Source organism: Genypterus blacodes, unplaced genomic scaffold, assembly GCF_046128005.1.
Source record: "Genypterus blacodes isolate CSIRO-AG114 ecotype Tasmania unplaced genomic scaffold, CSIRO-AGI_Gbla_v1 ptg000143l_1, whole genome shotgun sequence".
Classification (NCBI taxonomy): Eukaryota; Metazoa; Chordata; class Actinopteri; order Ophidiiformes; family Ophidiidae; genus Genypterus; species Genypterus blacodes.
The window spans coordinates 1089123-1109376 of NW_027466945.1; the positions used below are offsets into that span (position 1 = coordinate 1089123).

Consider the following 20254-nt stretch of genomic DNA (forward strand, 5'->3'; position numbering starts at 1 on the left):
ATATTAATAACCTTTGTGTAATGATTGTAATTATGTTGGTTAATGAAGTTACAAATGATGATCACTTTCAGGCTTTCTTGGAAAATATAAATGTCAGCTAAATTTACTCCACAACTGTTGGATCTGAGTGAACGTTTTTCTATTCAATAAAATGCCAGCAGTAGTTCAGCATATACTTAGGTGATTGGACTTTAATGTCTCCCTACCTTTCTGTCTTGGTGCAGTGGTATTGGCAGAAACTGGCCTTGGGCATCAGGCGGCAGCAGCATCCTGGCAGAGTACGGCACCCTGCATCTGGAATTCATGCACCTCAGCGAACTCTCCGGAAACCCAGAGTTTGCTCAGAAGGTAATAGTGTTGACTCACTGCATGGCCAGCAACATATAAGGAGAATCTTTTTATCATAACACAACTTGTATTATATGTGTTTGCAACCTCAGCATTGTAATTCTTAAAAGTTGAAAAATGTATCAACCGGAAGCTTTTAGTTTGTTTCGACAAAATGTTAGATGATTGAAGGGTTGTGTCATTTATAGTGTGTGTGTTGTATTTGTTTTGTCATTAGGTGATGAATATACGGAAAGTCCTAAATCGTCTAGACAAACCCCAAGGGCTTTATCCTAACTACCTAAACCCCAACAGTGGCCAGTGGGGGCAACGTAAGTCATCGAACCCATCCTTACAGTTTTTTCATGTTATTATTTTCTTTCTTTCATTCTCTTGTCTCCTACATTGCTGTGTCTGTTCAGGACTTGATTGTGATGGTGGTGTTTTAGTCACAGCACTGACAGCTCATCATCCTGGAAAATTGAAATGTTTTGGAAATAGATGGAATATCCCAAAGGTTTTGGAAAAGTTATGGGATATTGAGAGAGTTCCTTTCCAGGAAATCTCATCTCATCTCCCTACGAACAATAAAGAATAATGGAAATCAATACATGTCGGAAATGGAAATTCTAATGAGAAAACTTGGTTCACAATGCCGTAGCAGTTGTAAGGTCTGCTTTACTAATTCTATTACACCAAAGGTTTTGGAACTTAATTGGCAAATAAAGTTACAAACTCTAATGTGTTTTTTTGGATCGATAACTAGGTTTGGTCTATATTGTACCTGTTGATTGTTCATTATAGGTTTCTTTTTTTCTCATGAAGATTGGAGATTTACAGAAATTTACGAAAATGTCAACAAATGCCCTATCTTGCAATGTTATATAATCCTGTATCAACTCCTCCTTGGCACAAGCACCACCTACATACTAAAATCTGTTAGATATCCTGCTGATAAACAATCAAGCAAATCCCGATCAAGCAAAACCTTAGTTTCGTTAGCTGTCATTAGCCGTGTTTCTATTGACAGTTTTTGAAAAGGCACTTCAATATTTTTATTGTGACTTTGGCAATGTTTTTAATGTTTTCATCCTGCCACAACCAAACATGGAACAGGCTTGCCAAGATCTGTAGTTGTCACGTTTCATGCTGACCAAATGCTTCGGCTATAATGAGAGAAATGGCTATCAGCAGGTTCAAGGTGATATCATGTTTAGCCAAAATATAATCATATCAACCCAGATGATAAGGTGATTGGGGTAGCTATGGTCCCTTGCCACAATATTCCGTCCATTTGCCACGTTAGCTTTGTTTGAGAACAATCTATTTGGGAAAATAAATCTAACCACAGTGTGTCACGCATATCCTTTTCCACCTTTCAATAAATTGCGGTTTTGTGCTGTGGCTTTCCATCTTGAACAGCAATAACTTATTTTTCTCTGATTAAATTTAAGATAATGGCAGTCCATTCAAAATGTGACATGCTTCTGTAAATATGTTACACCCCCAATTAGACATCGTGTCCTTCGTAAGCACTTAGTCACAGAGTCTGTTTTCATTACAGTTTTGCAAATTATCTCTTGCCACAAAATCCCCCTCAAGCTATTATAATAACACATTGCATGACTTTTAGTTATCAGTCCAAAACCAGACCACCTTCACATGCCAGTGGTCATCCTCACTTGAAAATGATCACAATGGATATTTAATCTCTGCGCCCCACAAACAAGGCTGGACTTAACTAATGACACATGCATATGGATGAGCCTTCGGTGATGGATCAGTCGGGCAAATGCACAGCTATTGCTAAGCCAGCTGGAACCCTACCTAGGATACCAATCCCCCAAACACATTCATCATTGTCACTCAGTGTAGATTCTAGCGCTGCACACATTTAACTCATTTTGTACCTATGTATTTAGTTTGTCATTAGCAAAAACAATATAGGCGGTAGCAACATTTACCTGTAGATTTGGGAAGTTTCATGCACATTGTGTCATGTCTAAACCAGGAATATGTATATGTGTGTGTGATGCCTCTGTGTTTAATCTCCATCTTCTAGATCACGTATCTGTGGGTGGTTTAGGCGACAGTTTCTATGAGTACCTGCTCAAGGCCTGGCTGATGTCTGACAAGACTGATGAGGAAGGCAAGAAGATGTACTATGATGCCTTGCAGGTAACACACACACACACACAAACATACCTTCACAGACCAAATAGCAGTGCTGGAAGAATCAGCCAATCAGCTCAGTCTTTAGGATGGAAATCAATTGAAATTCAACTTGATTTATATTGCCAAATCGCCAAATCACAACAAACATTATCTCAAGTCACTTCAATGGTTGGTTATTGTAACACAATATAGCTTAAATGTTGTCTTTTCCTGGTTTGTAAAGGATCAATCTGTAATTTATGGCCCTTTTAAATTTGATGGTTCATTCATTCATTCATATGAAGGCAAGGCAAAGGAGACAGATGAATTTGAACACTATCAACAGTAACAGCAGTGTACTACATAAGATATGCAGTACACACACACCCATGCAGACAGCCAACTCTGTTAAACAAATAGCCTAGTTAAGTCATGGTGACAAGCAATGTTTGCTGTTTGTCTCCATGAATTCCACTGGGTAGAAAATATTTTCTGTGGCAACTAAGAATCAACTGCAGGAACATTTAACCTTTTATTTGCTTTAGACCGGGGAGCTCTCTGGTGTTTACTATACAGAATTGTTTAACACCTCAACTTATTTCCACTGATTTCTGTTTGAAATGCATTGTATCATTGTGGAATCTCGGTGGTGAAGGGATGGATACATTAAGCACCATCATTAGCATGCATACCTCCACCAAGTCCCAACAGTCCTCCAATTATGACTCTCGGGACAAATTTTCTTAACATGATGCAAATTACCATCCAGGATGAAAACTTATGTGGCACCAGATGTTTTCAATTTAGCAGCTTATTTACTAAGAGTGATTATGTAAATAAGCACAGACGCAGAGAGTTCATTTGAATACACTGTCACTATTAAAGGCTGGCGTCGCTTCTCTTCATGAATGTATTCAGGTCACGGCAAATGATAGATGTGAATTCAATTTCACTAGAATCTCTCTCTCATTTTCATTTTACATCGGTCCACTTCACAATACCATCTGTAATTATGTGTTTTGGACATAACCTATTGGATCATATATAAATATTTAAGTAAAATCCTCATTTCAAGTTTGTTCTTTTTGGTTTATTTGATTGCACGGGTGTTGCCGTTTTGACTGACGCCAAAGAAACTTGGACTTTAAGTGCCATTCCTTCTTCCCCAACACTGTTCTGAAGACTTCTTGTAAAATGTAAACCAAAAAAACAGAAATGCTAATAATGATAGTCAAGCAAAAGATTGCATATAAGAAGATTGATTGATTTTCTATTGAGAAACACTCTCTCCTCCTAATTGCTGCAATTCCCTTTTCCGCAACGGTGACCACCCGTGATAAATCAGCCCCACCAAATCCATATGCATACATTTCCATTCTCCTCCCATTTTTGCTGCTTCACAACACAATGTTTATGCATTACCCCAAACATGCATATCTTATGGATGAGGCCTCGCTGTGCCATGTTAGTAAACATGGACAGACAGTGTTTGTCATGTTACTGCCTGTAAAAGGCCACAAAACTAGTATGTCTTACCCTCTGTCTCTCAGTTAACAGATTTACCAAGACCACGATAACTGCTCTCAAGTTTCCAGCATACAAAGTGAATTTCCAACATGTATTGGAAATGATCCATAATGAGAATCTAAATAACCGTTTGGCACTCATTCAGTATTAAAAATCAAAATCAATCAAGTCAAAAATCCAGAGAGAAGTTCATGTCAGCATTGGAGATTTAAACATTTTTGATATACATGGAGAAGTTACTTTTACGGACATGTCAAATACCACTGCATCATAATTCAAGGAACATAAAAATACAAATACCATGAAGTTAAAAACCAAAATGCATTTGCCTTTATGATGGCGCCCCCTTATGGTTGACATATAATATTTGTGTATGGCTAGATCTGCATTTCACTGTAAATTTCACTTCATGATCTGTGACAGCTTTAGCCGATGGAGCCATTATTGCGTTTTGGCACCAGATTTAGAACAGGTTCTGATGTTTGGTGTCAGCACTGCCTGTACTTGAACCCCTAATAATAATATCCCAAGCAAAAAAACAATATATGGTGCAAGGACTCCAAATGCTATAACTGCTTCTGCAACTGCCGCTGCTTCTATTAATAATAATATGTAGAATAATGATAGTAACCCTGACCATTTTTCAATCAATTAGAATATCTCACACATTTCTAAGTGTAATTACAGTACGCTGATGTAAGTGCATTGAGTCACTTTCCTTCATTTGTGATTACTTCCAGTTTATTCCAATTTGAAGGCCAATCTTTTGATTTGAGGGAAAACCACATTATTGTTTCTGTTCTAAAGAATAATTCAAGCTCAACTCAAACTTTAAAAATGTTCTCTGTCTCTTTGTGTGTTTCAGGCAATCGAAACCAACCTGATGAGGAAGTCCAGCAGTGGACTGACCTACATAGCAGAGTGGAAGGGTGGACTGCTGGAGCACAAGATGGGTCACTTGACCTGTTTTGCAGGTGGTATGATTGCTCTGGGAGCCGACGGGGCACCCAATGACAAGACTGGCCACCAGATGGAGCAAGCAGCAGAGATCACCCGAACATGTCACGAGTCCTACAGCAGAACTGGTAATAAACATGTGCAAGCACACACTCACACTGTTTAATCCGTTCCTTATTGGCCATTCCAATTTTAATTGGGAAAATTATAAGTTTGAGCTGAACTTGATTTTTGGATTAATAACTGGATTTTGCCTGCATCTAAATATCCTGGCTCTGCCTTATATGGGGAGACTCCATAAACATACGTCATGGGGATCCTTCAGGAACGGTGAAGCTATTTTTCAAGCGAGGTGATTGGAAGAGGTGGTGCTTTATATTTCACCCAACAAATGCTGTTCTGGACCGCAATGGCCATGGAGCTTAAGTTGCCATGGCGACAGACTGCAATCTGAAGTGAGTCAGCTTCGTAAAATTAGACTTGAGCTTCAACATAGCGGACCCCTTTAATAGTGCATTGTAGTACAGGCCTGTAGGGCTGCCGTCAACTTTAACATCACATTATAGAGGAATACCATCACACTAATGCTCTCTCTCATTCAAAAATGTTTGTCTGCCTTTTTTTGGCTGTTTTTCCATTTTGTGTGAACTGTGGCTCTTCTGCCCCTCTCTGCACATTTCACTAATTAGAAATGTCACAGTTCATAGAACCTCATTGACATGTTCTGCAATTGTTACCCAAATTTTCCTTTGTTTTACTGTTGCTGCATTTCCATCAAACAGTGTGTTATTATTCCCCACTACTTCCTCTCTGCCTTTCAAACATGCTGTTGAATATGTTTTACCTCATGAACATGTTCAGTGTGATTGACTGCGACACTGCACTCAAGTCAATCATGACCATAAATAAAATATCCTGAAATTCGTGTGAAAGCAGGTGAATCTCTTGAAATAAAGTTTGCATTTCGTCTTACTGGTTTCAACATTAGCTTGCTTTACACATGTTCCCATGCTGTGTTGTCCACAGCTTTGAAGCTGGGTCCAGAGGCCTTTCGATTTGATGGCGGGGTGGAGGCCATCGCCACACGTCAGAATGAGAAGTACTTCATCCTCCGTCCAGAGGTCATCGAGACCTACATGTACTTGTGGAGGTTCACCCACGACCCCAAATACAGAGAGTGGGGCTGGGAAGCTGTACAGGTAAGTTACTTTTTAACCTAGATGAAAGCTGCCGATACACTGCCTATGATAAAAGCAGAAATGGTCTCATCATGCAGAACTCACTTTAAACTAATGGTGAATTTGAAAGCAAAAAACAATCTTACCTAATGTAAAGTATCTATAGTTCTTTGAAAGACTATTAATAAATCATATTGGTAATGGTAAGCTCTAAGCTTTATTTAACTTTAACCTTTCTAAATAATTATAGCAAGTTTGAGATTTTCATTTCCTAATCCTCAGTTCAGTTGAAATATTTAAAGTACAAGTCTCTCTCTCTTTCCGCCTCTCTCTCTCTTTCTCTCTTTCTCTCTCTCTCTCTCTCTCTCTCTCTCTTTCTCTCTTTCTCTCTCTCTCTCTCTCTCTCTCTCTCTCTATCTCTATCTCAGGCCTTGGAGAAGCATTGTAAGGTAGGCGCAGGCTACAGCGGCATCAGAGACGTCTATGCTTTATCTCCTAACCATGACGACGTGCAACAGAGCTTCTTCTTGGCGGAGACACTCAAGTAAGACGCATGCACACACACACACACACACACGCATGCACATGTAAAATTACCCCAAATGTTGTACATTCCTCACACACCATGTTTTCTAGTGAGAAAACTAAAGCCAGAAATACATTTGCTTGGCTTAGACATACTGTACGTATCTTTGCTGTCCATAAGAGAAGTAAGGAAACTTCCACTTCTTACATCTGACCAGACAAATCAGGCAAATTAGCAGCTACCCATATCCATTTGATTTATACACATATACACAGACTATTTATACGTATGAACTCATTCTTGCAGTCAGTGACATGCAGTATAATGAATTCACCAGGGTTCATTAAGTCCTCTTGATTGTCCCATTTTTATTTATTTCTGTACCAAGTCAAGCTGGACTCACTGCTGACTTGAATCTGTATCTGTGTCTGTAATGGTGGACAGATTTTGTGATGTCTGTTCTAAATTTTTCAGCAATCTTCTTTGTCCCACTTTATCTGCAAATTTATTGTGACCTATTTTTCTTTTGCTCCCATCCGAAATGATATGACCTCCACCACCATATTGTCTTCTCTTCTTACATCGTTCTGTCCGGGCACCCGGCAGCTTTTGACAGGAAGTCAAGCTCACCAGAGCCTGATGGGAGTGTAGTGCTGTCCAGTCCAGCATTTTTATTGGCTGTAAAATTTAACAAGCATCACCTCTGCCCCTGGTTAATCCACACACACACACAACAAACTGTTACAGGTTCCCCATGCCGAGACCAGAGGGGTTAAGAAAAATGTCTCATTAACATCAACTTTTCAGGTTGACGGCTGCTCACAGACAGTCAGTGTAACTGAGCATCACTGTGGAGGGTAACACAATAAATTAGCCATCATATCAGAAGTTGAGCTGACTGGACACGGGCATCGTCAGCCTCATTTACCAGCAAACCTGATATATTTGCCTAATCTTCCTAATGTTACTCACTTATTTCTTGGCATTATGCAAAGCAGTTTCAGTATGCATCATCCTCATGCTGCCAAGGACACTGCTGTACTTCACATCTTTGTCTGCCCTCAGGCCCTCATTGGGTCTAGTACTTTCTTGGCAGAAAGCAGGTGGATGACTATGTTTTGGAGGTTATTGTACACCCTGGGGGTAATTCATGAAACATAAGGTAGATAGAGAGACCATCATTGAACAGAGGATGAAGTCTATGACAACACTTATCGCCCACATGCAATGCTGTTGTTTCATCCCTCTCCAGAACACTAAACAACCATTTACCCTCTAACAAACAACCTTACAACAGAAAGGATAACCCCAACTGTCCACACCTGCCCACAGGGGACTCCAACGACTCAAGGGACGATTGTTACAGCAGCCAGGAGCACTGATCAGGAGTACTGATAATGAGTCAGAAGGAGTATCAATGACCGTGATAACAACTCCATAGAGATTAAATCCTGACAATCCCTGTCAGTCAGTCACAAGTGCAGAGGCCCTTCAGATGAGAGGAGAAACGTCTTCAAGCTTTTACAACCAAATCCAGCTTGACAATGTGGATTGTGGGGAGTTAGTTGGGGATGCGAAGGTGTCTACTGTTGAGGGATCTCAGGATTAATATGATGACACAGTACAGAGGTTCATATTATAGTTGTTCCATTGTCATCAGCTTGTTTAAATGAAAGAGCACTTGTAGCCCCAACCAGACAGATAACACACACTTTGAACTCCTAACAGTTTGGTGCACTTCCTTCAATGCCATGTGAAACCAACCAAACCAAATAAAATGAGGTACAATCTGACAAAAGGTGGACTGCAGGTATAAAAGAAGCCTAGAACTCAGTCAGCAGGAGATGTGTAGAAAAGTGGCTTGTCATGTGTGAAGAACATTTAGTATCAACACACAACCGTCTCTGGTTCTAGATCAGTCTGTAGAGCAATAGATCACACAGATTATGTTCCCCCACCTCCTCAAACCTGCCTTGGTGCAGTTGTTTTGATTCCTGTGATCAGACTTGTCCAAATGACTTGTACCAGGGGACGAAACCTTCATTGAACCAGACCGAACATCATTGGTGTGAGAAGTGGACTTTTGGCCTCAGTCATCAGTCCAGGGCTGTACTTTCGTCCCCCTTAATCTGTTTGGAAGCTTTCCTGTGGAGTTTTTGAATAACTAAATGAATCCTTCCTCTCTTGTGTGTTCTCCTAGGTATTTGTATCTCCTCTTCTCTGACGACGACCACCTACCGCTTGATCATTGGGTCTTCAACACTGAGGCTCATCCTCTGCCTGTTATTAAGAAGGACAAAACAGACAGGCCCAATGAAGTGGAGTAGTGGACCTTTCTGCAACTGCTCCCCTTGACAAGTACAACCTCCTCTGATCCTGTACACCTGAGCCTCGACCTGTCTAAAGAGTTGAGCATTTGGAGCTCCCAGTGGTTTCTGATGCCTCTCGATTTCATTCATATTGATTTTCATTTCCCATGAGGTCAAAACTGAATTCAGGCTTGTCTCCTCTGAATTGCACTTGTTGAATTTAGTCCAGGAAGTGAAAAGAGTTCGGCTCCATTTGTCTTGACGCTGGCCTGAACACCTTTCGCAACTACAGATAAGATTACTGCCGAATAATGTAACAACACAAAAACACAAACTTTGGTGAGATAAATGACATCATAATGTGGTACTATCTTCAGACTGGTATGGGTTTTTTTTTTTTTTTCTTTTTTTCTTTTTTTGTACGCCCCGGATTTTAAATAGGGGAATATGTCCTGAAGATGTTCCTTCATTATATGTCAGGTTTTGTTACATTTTCAGCTCATTCAGAGGGTCATTTCAATCAGTTATCACATTATTCATCAGTTATTTCGTTGTCAGTTGCTTGTCTGTTGTCAGTTGTTTTTTTTGTGATGAGAAATGCTGCAACACCGTAATGTGGCGATTTTGACCCACAGCCACGGGTGACATACCCAGGAACTCTCATCTGGGGATAATAAGTCTGATCTACACGACGCTTCGTTCACTTCACCCATGTTGCTTCTACTCTCTGTTGTACCTCTTCGATGTGACTAAGAACTGGTGCCACCGCTACCAGACTTCAAAACCGTCTTCAGACAAATGCTGTAGTGGGGAAGGAAAGATACGGCACAACACAGGCTTCTTTTTTTATAAACCCTTGATCCAGCCGCTGCTTTCACCTCACTTCCTCTTTTCCTTCCATCAGGTTAGGAGTGACACAGGATTATGAGCCACAAAACTCTTTACCTGCTAATACCTTCATTCCCTCCTCATTACCTTCAATCCTGGCTGTTCCTCCACCTCCTCCTCCCGATCCTTGTTCCTTGATTCATTTGTTTGTTTGTCAAGCCTTTTCCTACCTTCTATCCTCTTACTCACATGGGCACAGATATTTATTGGTTTTGACCGATAGTTTTCCACTAGATTTAATTTTGCAGTAATTATCTTCAGAGTTTGTTCTTGGCCTGCTTTAAGTAAATTAAGGGAATCCTGCAACTAAAACTGTTTATTAGAGCCTTGATTTTTAACCAAAATCCAACCTTAGGAGGATATTTATTTATTCTGCTCATGCAAAATGTAGGATCTATTTAAGTTGTGTATGTCAGCAAAGTCTTTCATTGGTCTAACTCTTTATGTTGTTGCTTCTTCAGTCTTTCTGTTCTGTCTCTGGCTTGCCATGTCCGTCTGTCCTTCAGTTCCCGCGTAGGGCTGTAGGATCTTCTCCTCCGTGAGGAGATGTGGACGCTCAGCTTCAGCTGTAATATTTCACCTTCACACACCTGCGTACACACACATACACACACACACACACAAGAAGCCATAGTGATTTCAATACAGCTTTACCATTGTGTTGTTCAGAGTTCTTTCTATCCACTACACATAGGGTTGTAAGTGTGTGTGGTTGTATGAGTAAAGGTACTTGGCATTCCTGTTTGTGTTGTTGGGGTCTATCTCAATAGGAGTAATCAACTCCACATGGATTTTACAGTTAATCTGTCTGATGCCACACAGTAGTGTATCCGGTGGAAATCAACTTTAGTCTTCTATCTAGTGCCTTCACTGTTGACAAACACGAATCCAAGGGAGAAGCAGCTCACACAAACAAAAGAGTAGAGTCGTAGTCTTAAAGCTTTAACTAAAGATGAGGAATACACCAAAACTAGACATGATTTAAAGACAGTTCCTTATTTCTTGTGATTTGAAGAGTTGGTGAAAATCAACTCCTGTTGTTAATTACCAAGGGACCAGATCATCGACGCCACAGGCCGATGGGCCGGCTGATGTTTCAAACCCTTCAACACCAAACTTAACATTGTCTATGAATATTTTTCAAAGGTAGAACCTACTCGTTGTTACTGGTATTAGTTGTTGCTGTTCTGTCCCAGTTTGAGCATCATCATGTTGCCGTCACATTGAGCTGAGACCAGTTATACCACATTGACATCTAGTGGTGACAGTTTCTACTTACTTCCATATCAGACATTTGGTGAGAACCAATGTCCAATGGTACAGAAGCCTTGGTTTTTAGTTTAACGCTTACAAATTCTATCCTTTCATAGGTTGGGTATTTCTGACTAAGACCAAGAATCTCCTTATAAATATATGTCTAATTTTAATATATGGATATTTGATTTTTAATATGTGTTTCAAAATTAAAATCACTTAAAGACGAATAACAAGGTTTATCCTTTTTTACACACATCGAAGATGGTTGTTCAAAGTGAGCTGCAATCATTCTCAATCAGTTTTTGGTGTTATAGCTCAGCTCTTGATTCATGTGACGGTGATGTTGATAGATTACTTGAATGGAAATGAAACTGTATAACACAGTAAGACGTCTGCGGACCAGATCACCTAACAATCCTGTTTACAATGACTGGGCTTGAAACATGGCACCAATGTTAGGATTCGTTCATTTAGTTGCAACTTAAAAGCATCATCTTTAAAGGGACAATCCAACAGTTTGTGTAGCAGACCGGTATGCTTTGGTATGGCAGGTGTAAGGAGACACACTTTCACTTTCTTTGCTGAGAGTTTGACACAGATATTGGTCCCAGATGTGTTTTGCCTGAGTTAGCACACAGACTGGAAGCAGTGGGGAACAAGCTAGCCGGCAGTAACTTGCTCAAGAGTGGACAAGAACATCCTCCACCTGTCTCAAAGCAAATTTGTTGACAAATACAGTAGATGCAAAAGAGAGAGACTAAGATTAAGGCCATGATTATATTCCATTTTGACAATATACACAAAAACACACACTTAATGTTTACCACTACCTTACCACTAGAGGGCAAAGTGAGAGCCAAAACCTCAATCCTGTTTTGCTCCGGAACATCTTAAAAATTTGCAGTCATTATTTTTATCTTCACGCTAAAACATTTCACTCCAATTTAGACGACGATGACATGTTTCCTTGTGTGACAAATCATTTGTTTTGGTTGTCACTGTTGCCTTCTCAATTTCTGTCGGCTACATTACACATGGCAGCCATCATGCATTTCCATAGTTCAGGCCTTACTAGCTGCGTATTGGGGATTGAGACTCTCAGCTTCACTAGCAGCTTTCATATGCTGCAGGTTTATGGTCTAAACACATCCTGGGCTTCCCTTTATGGATGATGGAGGTGAAAATGATACTGATAATGATTGCTTTTTCCAAAATATCACACTCTCCCTCCAGTATCGTACATCTGATTAATGATGAATAAATATACTGTAGAAACACATTCACGATGTGGATGAGCTAACACTCACGGCTGTGATGATTGTGCTGTTTAGTCTCAAGAGTCTATTGAATCTGGATGTAATGATTAAGGAATTATGGTGACTCGATTTCAGCTGAAAAAAAAGATGCAGATTCAGGCTTTAATCCTTTCTGTGAGTTTCTATGTATCACTGTACGCATAATCACGTCTGTGTGTTTATCTGTTTGCTTTAGTTTGAGATGGTTTAGTGACATTTATTATCCATGTGATAATGTGATAATATGTTACAATGGTTGATTTTGGTGATGTGTTAATTTATTCTGTAGTAGTACAATTATAGCGTTGAGGATTCAGGAGTTGACCCCCAGGTAGCATAAGTACAGAGTGGGCCATATACTGTATTACACACACACACACACATACACACCTGCTAACAGGTGTGTAAAAATAGGACCAAAGGATCAATTGAAGCTTTCAGGGCAGCTCAGGGCCAATGAGTTTGTCTTACTGGGTGCATTTTTATAGGTGTTAAACTTGACAATGTTCAACACAAACCTTCTGATACATCCCATAATAAACAATGAGGGAAAGTAACATATAGCAGAAAATATGTGTGTCAGTGGTTGAAAAACAGACCAAAGAAAGCACGTGGGGGTCAAACCTTTTTTGGAGGATAGGAACTGTATGAATGTACCATCAATGTGAAGATTTTTTTGATATGCCTTTGTCTTTGTTCATATGTTTGTGTTCATAATGTGTTTTAATTAGTTCATCCTTTTCTCGGAAAGCACAACATTTCGAAGCAGACGAAAATGTCTTTAGCAGAAGTGAGGAGCCTTTTTGTTTCTTCACACACAAGCAACACAGTGAACGCTGCGTAAACATTGATTATTTTTGGTTTGAGGAAATGTTTGGTAGCATATTATTACTTTCAAACATGATTCTTCATTGTGATCCGTGTTTGTGTTGAGAAACTGAAGCTGTTCTTTAAAGCGAAGGCATGTAGATGAGAAACGTGAGCATTCTGACTGTGTTCCGGATTGCAAATATACATATGGTTTACTCACAGTACAGAGATTGATTCCACAGTAGTTGGGTGTGTTGGTTTGTGGCCTTTATTGGAACCCAGACTGACATTTAACCTCTTTGTAGTCTAAGAAAAAGTTCCACTGCTAAAACTCTTGGCTTGATAGCACCACAGACATCTGTATACAGTAAATACAAACATAAAAAGCCTATCGACAACACATTTATACATTCCAAAAGCCTTTGATTGAAGTGCATAAGGAGACTCTTCAGAATTTGGCCATTAGAAATGACATTTAATTGCTTTTTTTCTGATTAGTGTGAACAAAACAAAAGAGAAATCTGATTCAAATCTGCTCTCTGGATGTGCAGCCGCTGTGGGATCGCTCAGCTCACTCATCTGTCAGTCTTCATATCATCATCATCATCATTGTTATCAACATCACTGAGCATCTCAACAATAATGGTTGTCGGTGGAGAGACGGGATTATAAATGTGTCATAGTTTCCATCTGAGCCCAGCTGGAGGGAACAACACAACCCAGCAAGTTGCCACACAAATTACATTTTGTTTTGTTCATGAGCACACTGAGATCCTTTATTTTTAATCATTTTTTAATAGATTGAATCTCACTAAAATCCTAATTGAGCATAAGATCTGAAACGTGAATGTAGCTAAAGTATATCTTGGTTGTGTCCCTCAGGTTATTTTCATTGTAATTCAGTCCTATAAGGCTACTTTACTACATTTCCCAAGTAATCTGAATTTCCAAGCTTCTGGGAATCTGGTGGGGACGATGTGTGTAGGTGCCATTGTGTTTCTGGTTTTTCCTCTTGTTTTCATGTCGATCTGGTCTCTTTACTCCCCGAACACGAGGGAATCCAGAATGTATTCGGTTTTTCATCCAAAATCCAGTGTTAGACCCCTGACGCCATTATGACAGAACCCAGTCTCTTTTGTTGATTTTGCCCGTTTTCAAATGAGTTTTACTTTCCAGAAAAATGTTGCGTTGTCTTTGGTGACTATCTAAATATTGTGTTGAAGATCTATTTGCGTTCCAATGCCTTTCTATTAGTCCATTTTAAGGGGAATGCCACCCACTTTCGGAAATTTACTTGTTTGTTTTTTGCATCTCAGGACATTTCTGACAACATTTCCTCTTTAAATCACATCTCAGTGACCTCGACAGTGATCAATACTCCATAAACTCCGACATCCTGGGAGGGGGAATTTTGTAAATTCTTAGAAATTGTTGGCATTTCCCTTTTAAAAGTATAAGTGTTTGTGAAACCAACCTCAGAAATGTTTCTGTTCAAAATATTGCTGATAATCATTCCATTGCACATAGTTTACTTTGCGTTTATATGCAATACTTTAATTTTGTGGGGAAATTTAGTTTTTGTGTGAATATTATTATTGGAAAATGTAAATATTCCATTCTGGCAGAGAAGCCGCTCTACATTTATATACAAATCTGAGTTTATGGATTAAAATGATATTAATGAGCAGCAAACTTTTTAATAAACTATATTTGTTACACTTCTATTGTGAATAAAATAAATCTTTTAATAAGTGGTTCGGTTTTTTGTTTAATCAGTGTCTGAAATTTTATTCATATGTTTGTCATTTTAGGGGTTTTAATTAAATGTAGATTGATGTTCGCTGGAGTTTGCTAATATCTATCAATCTGTGACGTGAAAGTACATTACAGCATTTCTCTATACGTTATATGTATCATTAATCTAATTCTATGTTCCATTACAGAATTAGATGGTAAATGAACTTTAGCCATATTTACAATACCTCACATTAACCATTTCATACACACCTATTCACTGATTTAAAAAAAAAAAACATTTAACACAGTGTTTTGGTTTAACTTTTTTTTTTTTTTTCTGACTGAATTCAGATTTACAGTATTTGGAGACGCTTACTGAAGTGTGTACAACTGAGTTACACTGCCCAGCTCAATTTTCTTCGCCAGGTCACAAATCAATGAAATAGAAGCCAAACTGATTTTTTTTATTGTATAAAATAAGTAATAATGTGGGCTCCGGAATAATGCTAGTACCTTCCACTACCGATAGATGGCGGTACCACGCCAGACACGCTGTTTCAGCACAGCGTTCCTCCCTCCGCCAGCTTCCTGTTCCTCACAACAACAACAGTTGGGGGAAGGTAAACATGGCCGCCGCGACTGTGGTGGGGCTCGAGCCTCACAGGATGGAAGAGAAGAAGTTCGAGTATTTCTCCTCCATCAACTCCATGGCAAGGAAAATAATGCAGGAGAGGGAAACCATCAAGGTCAAACACGGCCCGGCCTGGGAGAAAATGTCGGCGCAGGAGCAAGATAGCGCCATCGACAACGGCATGATGGAGCCCCATATCCGAGCTCGATACGCTATGCACAGAGTGGACCGGGAAGAAATGGTGTGTTACCCCAAACTGCTCCTACAGACGGGACAGAAGATTGTACACTTCGGCGAAGAGGTACCAGAACTGTTTAGAAGAGAAACTAATTCGCTCTGTCGCGGTAATGTCGCCGTTTAGCGGTGGTGACGTCACACAAGAGACTCAAATCTGGAACGCAGTCTTTTTTTAGTTGTGTTTAATTTTCACTTACTCAGTTTAGACATAAAAGGAAGGAGGAAAAACTGAGAATAACGCAGAATGAACTAAAGTAAGCAACCAAGTTAGAATGAAAGTGGGTGTAAACAAGGAATGAGCAGAGATGAAAGAGAGAAGGTGTGACGGAGAAAAGGAAGTGAATGAAGGGATCAGGTAGGAAGGAAGGAATGAATGACAGAACAAGCAACCCGGAAAGAAGGGCATACAGTAGATAGAGCGGGTATAGTAGATTCAACCGTAAATACTTTTTGTTGTGTGACTTGACAGTAATGTGTGTGTGTGTGTGTGTGTGTGTGTGTGTGTGTGTGTATAGGACATTACCTGGCAGGACGAGCATTCTGCCCCCTTCTCCTGGGAAACCAAGGTAAAGAGTCAGACACACAGTTTGAGCCTCATCAGGGTTACAGAAGCTCTCTTACAATTGTTATAACATTCCATTTTTATTTACTTTTGAGTTTTATAATCCATTAACGTCTCTCGTCTTCCAGAGTCAGATAGAGTTCACCTTGACAGTGAGCTCTGTAGACCAGAGTTTACCGGCCCAGACAGAGTCCAAGGCTCTGAAGGTTCCTAATCCCAGCCAGCTTGCCAAGACTGCACCAGCAAACAAGGTTTGATTCATTCTGAATTCCAATACTAAGACCTAAAGCTCACTGGTGACCCATTGATTTTGCCGTCTCAGGTAAACACCAATCAAAGTGGTGTTATTGGTGAGCTGTTAGATATTTAAGAGCCAAACTGCAAATTAGAAGCATGAGACGACTGGAATGTTGGTGTGAGATGTTCAGTTCCTCTGTTCAGTAGGTTTACTTTACATTGTGATCCAGAGTTTGCAAAGGGGGGCCATTCTTTGAAGGTGTCATGTTTGAATGCATATGAGCCCTGATGTGCTCTAAACCGAGTCCTGTGGTTGTTGCGTAGCAGGTGACCATCAGCGAAGGCCGAAGGACGGAGGAAGAGTCTTCCTTCTGGAAGATCAGCGCTGAGAGGTCCAGGCTGGAGGGAGAGCAGGCCCAATCCCTGACCCCCAGCCAGATCAAATCCCTGGAGAAAGGAGAGAAATCCCTCCCCTCCTACCTCCGACAGGTAATAGTAGTACAGCAGCGGGAATATTGACACAATCCTCCATTTGAGACACGCACTGAGGTGTGACTCCTTACTGAGCAAGGCACTAATCTGCATGTTTACCACCAGGAGAGCTCTGTGATCAATGCCCCCTCCAAAGAGCCCGAGGCAGTGGACTGCCCCCCTCTTCCGGCTCCCGTCAAGTTCAACAAACAGCGAACGCCCAGACCTCCGGCCCCACAACCTCCCACTCCCGTCACCGTCACCGTGGCCGCCACGCCGGCGTCCATCTCCAGCTCGAGTCCGACCCCACCCATCAGCGTGTCGTCCACAGTAGCGGGCTGGGAGAGATCTCAGAGCACCTTACCGTCAGTCAGCAACACAATGGAGGAAATGTTCCCCTCTGTGGTGTTGGACGTCCCCAAGCCCTCCAACCCGCCCGCCGGCCAGGAGAGGCAGAGAGTGGCAGAGGCGCCCCCCACCTCTGATATGGACGCCTTCGCCAAGGTGAGCAGGAGTTTCTCTGATGGTTGAGATGTTAAGATATTTGTTTTTGACTAAAATGCCTCCATATTTTGGAGAGTGGGAAGGAAATGGACAGCAATTTAACATGCATGAAGGCTTCAACCCACAGGGGGCAGTGTAGCAGTGCAGCAGTGCATCAGCCGTGTAATCATCAATCACTCATGGAGAAATCTGTCTGGAGGAAATGACATCTTACATTTGACCTATAACACCAGATATATCTTAAGTCTTAAAATTGTTTGTTATATGCGATTCTACTATGATGTCATTCCAGTGTTTCACCTCTCTCTCTTTCTACCGTTCCCTCCTTAGTTCAATACAAGCAACAACATCTTGAAGACTGGATTTGACTTCCTTGATAACTGGTAACCGGCAGCAGCTCTGCACTCCCATGAAGAACGGCATCACATGACCGTAGCATTCCATCATTACATTTAAGCAACCACTGCTGACACGACCACAGTATGTCTTCATCTTTATGTCACGTGGCTTGTTAAGGTTTACTTCATCACCTGTGGTGTGGAACCCACGTCGGAATTCTTAGAATGTTTTGCCAAACGTCCGCTTCCCGACACACTTCACCTGGGATAGAAGTCCATAGATATTGTGCACTAAGTTTTTGTTTTCCTTGCTTTTGCTTTTTTCTTATCGTACTTAGAAATGAACCCAGAGCTTACAACACACACACACACACACGTTTGGTTGTTTTGACTTCTCAAATTATTATTATTATTATTATTATTATTATTATTATTATTAAATTATTTGATTGATCACAATGCGATTCCAAAGACAGTTTGTGTCCTCTGATGGGACTTTGTGCCTTATATGGGCGTGGTGAGCAGCTTCCCACTGAGGCCTTTAGGGCACAGAGCAGCACAGAGGACATAAGGTGGAAATGATATTTAAGGTTTAGTTGGATTAGTTAATTCCTTCATACAGTTTAGAGAAATAAAAAGTTCCCTTGACTTGAACAGATCAATTTGTACCATGAACCCATTTGGAACTTCTCAGTTAGTTCATTATAGAGTCACTTGCTTTAAAAGTCTTTAAAAGTAGCTACAGTGCCCTCGTTAAATACCCCAAGATAAAAACATGATTGTTAAATATCTTAGTTTTTGTTGTAAATTGTAAATGATGAATCAGAATCCTACATTAGATTTCTTCCTTGTGTCTTATTAGAGGGACACGGTTGCATGGAAGTTTAAGGTTGCATTCACCCCAGCTGTGTGTGTTTTTAGTGAGTTAGTCCACTCGTTGGTCTTTTTGTAAAGACTTCAGCGTGAATGCACACGTGTTTCTATGAGCATGAATATTTGCGTACTAGATTACGAAGCTCCCACAGTTTGAATTTCCTTCATTCACACTCTCTAGCTGCTTATCCTCTCATGGCCCGGGGCCTCTATCCCAGCCCCGGGCCCTGCCATTGGGCCAGAGGCAGGGTCGGTCTATCCAGGCCAAACACACACAGACAGACCTTCACCTGTTCGCCCCTAACTTTACAGTACAGAATCGAACCCAGGACCTTCTTGCTATGAGGCCACTGAGCTACTGCTTAGATATGTTATAAATATGTTGTTCGCTGTGGCTTATTTATTCTTAACTTTACACTACAGACATGTTAACTTGCTATATTTAGAGTTAAAGTAGCGCTCAGTGCTGTGCTGGCACACAGTGCCATTTAATATGAGCAGAAAGGTCTCTGGACATGAAGCTCAGAGGGTGGACATCACTTTTATCAGTGTCAGTGTCTCTTAATATATCAGTATTTTCCAACTTTTATACATTCATTGGATCAACTGGTGGTTTCCAGTCCTGCTGCCCCCTTTGGAAAAACCAATCAGAGCAGAGAACAGCTGATAGGCCATAGAAGTTCTCAAACACATAGGAAATACTTCTGGACTGGATTCAAGGTCCAGTATACTTCATGAGAAGTAGAACTTCAGTGCAAAAGACTTTTTTATCTTCTGATACCTGGACCTGGTTCTTATTGGTCCAGACATCAGATTGCTGGTTGAGCTTCGCCCCCTGGTCCCTCACAGGTGATTAGAGCAGGCGAGGGGGGAATCTGAAGTATAGACTCTTCTTCAGGACGGTACCGGGCCTTGGGTTCTCTTTTCTTCTGTCTTCTCCGGACCTTTAGCTCCTCACTAACACTCGTCATCCTCACACCTCCTGTAACCTTTGACCTCACACTAGCGCTCCATTTATAATGACAGTAAGACATGTAGTCCTTTGTACCGCTTGTGTTACAGATAGAAAATCCAGTTTACATGACGTTTACCACATTTTGTATGTAAACATATATCCATTGATTGTATCTTATTCTATATATGACACTTATGCATTTTGAGCTCACAGACTGGAAGTAAGTAAATTAAAAAACAATTTCAAAACTTGTGCTTCTCCTTGCTCTCAATTTTCACCGATTTCATTCCATGGTGATTTGATTACCGGCTTTAGCCTTTTTTGTTCTTGATCACAGCTGTGAATTTCTCCCCAGACAAATCTATTGAAGGCTGCTTGAACACATTGTTTATCATATCATAATATCTCCAGGGAGGAAGAGGAGCTGCACTTTAATCCAGGTTTGGTTAAAGGTTATAATAGATCATTTGAAGTTATTTTT

The 20254-nt window shown here is 40.6% G+C and overlaps 2 protein-coding genes across 3 annotated transcripts in view; both read left to right on the forward strand.

Annotated features, from left to right (window-relative positions):
- man1a1 (mannosidase, alpha, class 1A, member 1) overlaps positions 1-13631 on the forward strand; it is a 55851-nt gene extending 42220 nt beyond the window's left edge. Inside the window, exons 6-12 of the mRNA XM_076165431.1 lie at positions 225-348; positions 566-659; positions 2390-2505; positions 4874-5093; positions 5992-6164; positions 6572-6687; positions 8870-13631. Of these exons, the coding sequence (XP_076021546.1) occupies positions 225-348; positions 566-659; positions 2390-2505; positions 4874-5093; positions 5992-6164; positions 6572-6687; positions 8870-8996 (970 nt within the window). The 3' untranslated portion in view covers positions 8997-13631. The remainder of the gene's footprint in view (positions 1-224; positions 349-565; positions 660-2389; positions 2506-4873; positions 5094-5991; positions 6165-6571; positions 6688-8869) is intronic.
- Positions 13632-15567: 1936 nt separating this feature from the next.
- cunh1orf198 (chromosome unknown C1orf198 homolog) lies at positions 15568-20023 on the forward strand. 2 transcript variants are annotated; one of them, XM_076165361.1, is made up of 6 exons: positions 15568-15897; positions 16349-16399; positions 16524-16646; positions 16960-17121; positions 17230-17607; positions 17938-20023. In XM_076165361.1, the coding sequence occupies exons 1-6, from the start codon at positions 15592-15594 to the stop codon at positions 17992-17994; spliced, it is 1077 nt and encodes a 358-aa protein (XP_076021476.1). In that variant the 5' UTR covers positions 15568-15591; the 3' UTR covers positions 17995-20023. The 2 variants fall into 2 exon arrangements, with proteins under 2 accessions (XP_076021476.1, XP_076021475.1); XM_076165360.1 differs by having other exon boundaries at positions 15570-15897; positions 16957-17121.
- Positions 20024-20254: the final 231 nt, after the last annotated feature.